This window comes from Quercus robur, chromosome 5, assembly GCF_932294415.1.
Source record: "Quercus robur chromosome 5, dhQueRobu3.1, whole genome shotgun sequence".
Taxonomy (NCBI): Eukaryota; Viridiplantae; Streptophyta; class Magnoliopsida; order Fagales; family Fagaceae; genus Quercus; species Quercus robur.
In genome coordinates, this window is record NC_065538.1 from 74,018,896 (window position 1) to 74,024,914 (window position 6,019).

Here is a 6,019-nt window from a genome sequence, read left to right on the forward strand (position 1 = left end):
ACTAACTTGGTAATAAAGTTTAAAGAAATAACAGTATAAATCCTGTTAGAGATATATATTAAACATATTAGCCTAATGTAATAGGTCCAAATTCACTTTTGTTTGTACTAGTAGTCTAGGATTTAATCGCCTATATATACTCATGTTAGGGTTTATTGTAACATAGATTATTGTAGTTATTGTAATGGTAATGGTAATTATTGTAGTATTTTTGCATTCGGACACGATCCACATAAAGATGACTATAAGGTGGTGAGAATTGTGGAATTTGTTGATGGCAGATATATGGAGATTGAAGTAAAGATTTATAGTCTTAAATCACAAGCATGGAAAAAAGTTGATGAACAATGGAAAGATGTTGAAAAACATTTGCCAAACAAGCTGCCTGTCATGCTATCTCAAAATCCGACCGCCTCCTTGAATGGAGCTGTGCATTGGTTAATTGTTCCAATTTGTGGAAATCCGAAACCGGTGTCAGAATTGCATTCCGTTCTTGCTTTTGATATTGTCAATGAGAAAATGCGGGTTTATAAAATACCGGTTCAGCCAAAGAATGATAAGAATAGGTCAAATACAAGTTTGGGAGTGTTGGGGGGATGCCTTTGTTTTGTTGTGAATGTTCAAAAAGCTAAAGATATTTATTATGAAGTTTGGTTGATGAAGAAATATGGAGTTGAGAGTTCTTGGACTGAGGTTTATAAAATTGAGAAAGGTGCAATGCCGGAGGCTTTTTGGTCTATAGAGCCTCTAATATTTTCCGGGAATGGCAAGAAAGTTCTGTTTCGGGGCATTCATTTTGGCCGTGTGAAATTTATTTGGTATGACGTAGAAAAGAAAAGAGGTAAGTCGGTTAAGATTCAGAATTTTCCTGCAATGTTTGCGTCGTCTGGAACTTCTATTGGGAGTCTTCTTTTGCTTCATGGTGATAATGATGTGATTGGTCCAAGGCAAAACAAGAGGACAAGGTCTGAGAGGAGAAGGTAAAAGTAAAATGGAGTTTCATGAATTTGAGAGTGATGACGAGTGCCATGAGGAGAGAAGCTTCACAAGGAGTATGCTTGGGCTTTCAAGGGCATCGTCGCATCGATGAGTATTAATTTATTAAAAATCTTTCTAATCAATATCTTGTTAAGAGTTCTTTTACTACTTTGTTATGAGATTTCTGGGTATGTTTTTCTTTTTTCTTGGTTCTTGTTTTTTCATCTTTGGTTTTAGGTTTAGTTGTGATGGAGAGGTTTATGGTATGGTTTTACGGTAGTTTATTGGTTTTAAACTGGATTTTGATCCTAACAAAACATATGTAGCTTTCAAAAAAAGAAAAATTTAATGGATGTTCTAAGGAAATTGGTTTAGTAAATATTTTTAAATTTTTTTCATGGGAAATGAAAAAAGTAGCTATTTTTTTTTTTTTTTGTAGTTTTTTATATTTCCTATAAAAGTAGTATCAAAACATTCCTAAAATTTCCCATTAACCAAACCCTTCAAAGATAGCATCAACACAAGCTTGAAGTTCTATCTTAATTTTAAATTATATGAGTTGTAGTTGGAAGGTGTTAATTAATCTATTTAATTGTCTTGATTCAAGAATTGAATTTATGATGTTTGTGACAATAAAGTAAAAGGGATGCGGGAATAACATTATATAAATGGGTAACATTACACAAGATAAACAGATGAACAAAATGCAAAGAGTTCCTAGATGCCTAGAAGATATGAGATTTCTTCGCCCTAAGAGTACTTCTCATAATAGGTCTAATTTATGGTTCAATACCCATCTAGAAACTTAAAAATAATATCAAAATCAACAACCAATAATATGAGCATAATGGAAAAGAGAGATAGATATACACAATCACAACAACAAAATGTTAGGAATTTAAAGCAATAAAGTAAAGAGACAACAAGCAAATGAATTGAATTTCATATATATAAGATAAATGATGTTTACATAGGAGAAAATAGAGAGGGATGGGATGGGTGTAATCATTAAGAAACTACCCCATCCCTACACCTTACCCACAAAAATTATAATAAAGATGAGAGGGGCTTAATTTTTTGTGATGGGTTTCCTAAAGAGAGGAGAGAGAAATTTTTTCAAAATTTTCTATGGTTTTTTCAGTTTTTTCTAGTATTTTTCTTTTTTTTTTTTTTTCTCCCAAAAACTTCATATATTTTACAAAAAATGGGGACCTTCACATAGCCTCCCACTTTTACACCAAGTTTGGCTATATCGTCTTTTTCCCAATTTCTAATTCGATTTTCGTGCAACTGTTTGAAGGCCTTTTTGAGCTCTATTTTCTTCAAACTTTATATGCTTTGAAAGATCTGGATGTTTAGTTTCCACAGGTTCTTACCTTGTGAGATTTGGAGCTACAGTCATCAAGATATTGCATTCAGAGGGGAGGTGATGAAATGCAAGAAATTATGTGACGTTTTCCTTAAAATATTTATTCCCTTCCAATCCGTGGTAGATATCATCAAGCCCTTTTTGTGAGAGGTACTCAAGACCTGATACTTCAAGCTGGTTCAGTCGGATTGCTTCAATTCTTGCCCAATCGGTACAGATTTTTGTGTGAAGTTGGTCCAAAAACAGCATATTTGATCTGAAAAAAGTGAATTTGAATTAAGGTTTTGGTGTTTTAGTGATATCTCATCCATTTTGACTTCAATTTTGGCCCTTGAACTATTGTTTCAAAGGAAAAAATTTGACCTACAAGATGGTCCAAAATTTAAACCGATTAGACAGTTGGATCAAATAGTCAACTTTTTTACCATACCTAGTTAGGGTTTTTGGTCTGCTATCAAAGGGATTTTAAATGTTGTAACCCTCTAATCCACTATTTGATTATGTTGCATTTATTTGTTACCCTTTTTTGGCTCTGAAACTTGCAATTTGCACCCTTTTTGAATTTTTCGGATTTTAGCATTTGTTTTGACATGTGAATCAAGGTCGAACAAAATATGGTATCGACAAGAGGCATTTTCAAACCCCTATCCTAATCCACAAAGTCAAATTTTTATTCTGAACCATAATTTCATCTCAAAACATCACTTCAAATTACCTGCATTCAACATTTAGAAAGGCCAAACTTAATAAAATTGATTTTTGCTCAAACATCTTGTTTTTCAATTTTCTACAGTTTTGGCAAGGAATATTTTATATTAATGGGTAATTCCAGATAAATACATGAAAAAATTGGTGAGTCGTTATAAATATCTTTCTAGGTATCAACGTGTACTCCCTAAACATATCTCATATTTTTCTCTATCTTTTAGTCATGAATTTTTTTTTTTTTTTTTTTTGCTTAGTTTCAATAAATTTTGACTCTAATTATTTAATTAATTTTTGTCTTTTGGAATTTTTAATATCTAAGATTTTGGTCTATCTGACTTCTGACTCTTTTGAATTGTGGTTTATCTTATTAATCTTGTGGTTTTTGGTTACAAATGTGAGATTCTAAGAAAATTTGCAACTATAATTTCTATTTGATTGCTCAATAAATGAAATTAATTGAATTTGAGTCTTATATTTTATTTTTCTTTTTATGGTCGTTTTCTTCATTGTATACAATCTCAATAAGAGTGAAATGAAGAAGATGGGTTATTATGTCAAAATTTGTGCTAGTATATGCTTGTGAATTTATAGGAGAAAGATGACTTTCTATTTTGAATGGCCATGAATTGGAGGAATTATACTACTCACTAATGGCATGGAATCTTTATTGGATCAATTCTAGAGGTTCTGATTTTATTGAAAAAATAATTTTAATGAGTAGAAAGTAGAGTTGAGCTCTCATATTGATCAAAAATTATGTGGGTGAAAATTGAATGATATGGAGCAGCAAACAGCTTGGGAAATCCTTTCGCTAAAGAAGGAGTTAGCAAAGGCGAGAATGAATCTATCAAGTAGATGTTTCCAAAAAATAAACTGCTAAATGACAAGTTCATAAAGGTGAGGTGAGAAACAATAAGTTGGAGATAAAGTTGAACTTTCATAGATGACACATCTCTAGTGCAAAGGAAAGTATGACTTGACCTGGTGGTGCTAATTGATGTATCATGATATTTTTTTCAATAAGTTACCTAAAATTTTTTCTTTTTTTCTTTTTCTAAGTGAAAATTTATAAAATAGATCACTGGTGGATCTAGTGCATAGTTATAAATTGTGGTATGGTGAAAGGAAATCTCTTTACTTGGGATTTTCTTCTTTTAATATTTGAAATGGTGGTTTGGAATGGTTCAGTTTTTGAATAATTTTGTCTCATATTATACATATAAAATTATAAGCATTGGAGTTGAGAAAAATAAATTTGCAATAAATCATATGTTTATATGTAAACATAACCATAAAAATATATTACAAACATAACTATGCACCATAATGCGTGACCACAAGATGGCTAGCGAAAAGAGATATAGAGAAAGCAGAGGATAAAATTTTTCTGCATTTTATTGATAAATCAATAGTCTATAAATAGGCTAATACATAACTGAAAGCAACATGAAAATAGGCACTATCCAATGTTCAACAACAAACTCCTATTGACTAGGTAAACCAACTCCTATTAACTACATAAATAGACTCCTATAGACTAGGTAAACATAAACAAACTTACTGGCACTTCTAAAGACTAGGACAACCCACAACAAAATTAAAAGATGAGGCATGGCTATGGCACTTTCACTATGGGCATCTGAATTTTAGCGGATTGAAAACACTACAACAAAAGAACATGGTGATGGGGCTTCCTCAAATTACAGCATCTTCTCAAGTTTGTGAAGAATGTGTTGTTAACAAACAACACCGTAATCAATTCCCACAAGGAAAATCTTGGAGAGCGAAGAAAGCATTGGAGCTTGTTCATTCCGACATTTGTGGGCCAATAACACCACATTCTAATATGTTTTCATGATGGGGACAGGATCTGTTTCATGGTCATCAAAGAAGCAACCTATTGTCACATTATCATCCACTGAAGCTGAATTTGTTGCTGCAACAGCTTGTGCTTGTCAAGCTATTTGGCTAAAGAAAATCCTTAAAGAGCTGCATTTCATGGAGGATGGACCTACTCAGATTTATTGACCCATGATCCTTCCATAATGGCATTGTGAGAAAGCATCATTTATTAAATTTGATAATGACCAAATTTTATATAAAAATGAAGTTTTAAATGAAATTGAGTAGGTACTATTTTTCAAACAAATTTAATAAATTCCCCATTAAAAAATTGAAGTAGAAAGCACTTGTGGCTTGGCATCTCTATTCGGGTGACAAAATGTTTATCATCGGGCTCTGATATTATTTTTTATTAATCTAAATGTTTTAATGTTTTTTTTTTTTTTTTTTTGAGTTCGCTTACCAATTTTCTTACTCCTAACTAATAGACAAAAATCCCTTCTATCTTACTGCAAAATTGTAAGAAAATAAAAAGAAACCCATGAAGAAATCAGAAATTTGTATCTAGAAGTGAACACACCCTCAACATGGCTGGCCTAAGTTCATTAGGAAATTCAGGGGAAGATGGTGCCAAATTTTGAGTTCTTGGTTATCCTAATGACAACTAGTGACTCACACCTTTATTTTGCCTACTCTATTGGGATAAAGGAACATACAATGCTTATTCAAGCATCTTTAATTATTGTAGGGGAATTTAAGGAACCCAGTTCCAATTTAGGAGTGCTCATTGGGTTGATCTTTAGAATCTTTCCAACATTTATTATGCTTATTGTTGGAGCTTTTTTTAACCTTTGAAGCCATTTGTTTCTCTCTACTACTGTAAATGGGAAGACAATGGTCTGATCTAAATGGAAAGTAAATGGTCACATCTTACTTGGGGCTCTTTCTCAAAATCTTGTAGCTTCTGGAGCATCAAAGTCTTCTCATAACTTCCCCTAAAATCGGTTCTTAGTTAGAATCCTTTTTTGATGTTTCGAAGGTCTAAGTAGTACCGTGCTTACAATTATATTTCACCTGTTTCGGAAAGGAGTCAAACCAAATTCTTCTATTTTTGGCAAATGT

At 32.2% G+C, this 6,019-nt stretch overlaps 1 protein-coding gene across 1 annotated transcript; it reads left to right on the forward strand.

The window, feature by feature from the left end:
* The first annotated feature begins 285 nt into the window (after positions 1–285).
* Positions 286–5,083, forward strand: LOC126728695 (F-box protein CPR1-like). The gene is made up of 3 exons (XM_050434481.1): positions 286–980; positions 1,216–1,241; positions 4,923–5,083. The coding sequence occupies exons 1-3, from the start codon at positions 286–288 to the stop codon at positions 5,081–5,083; spliced, it is 882 nt and encodes a 293-aa protein (XP_050290438.1).
* Positions 5,084–6,019: the final 936 nt, after the last annotated feature.

Bases quoted from the DNA above. Each gene is read 5' to 3' on its own strand.
- LOC126728695 (XM_050434481.1), top strand. From the start codon at position 286: ATGGAGATTGAAGTAAAGATTTATAGTCTTAAATCACAAGCATGGAAA. The intron at 981-1,215 runs GTAAAAGTAAAA...CTTTGGTTTTAG, and splicing joins ACAAGGTCTGAGAGGAGAAG to GTTTAGTTGTGATGGAGAGG. The intron at 1,242-4,922 runs GTATGGTTTTAC...TGATGGGGACAG, and splicing joins TTGTGATGGAGAGGTTTATG to GATCTGTTTCATGGTCATCA.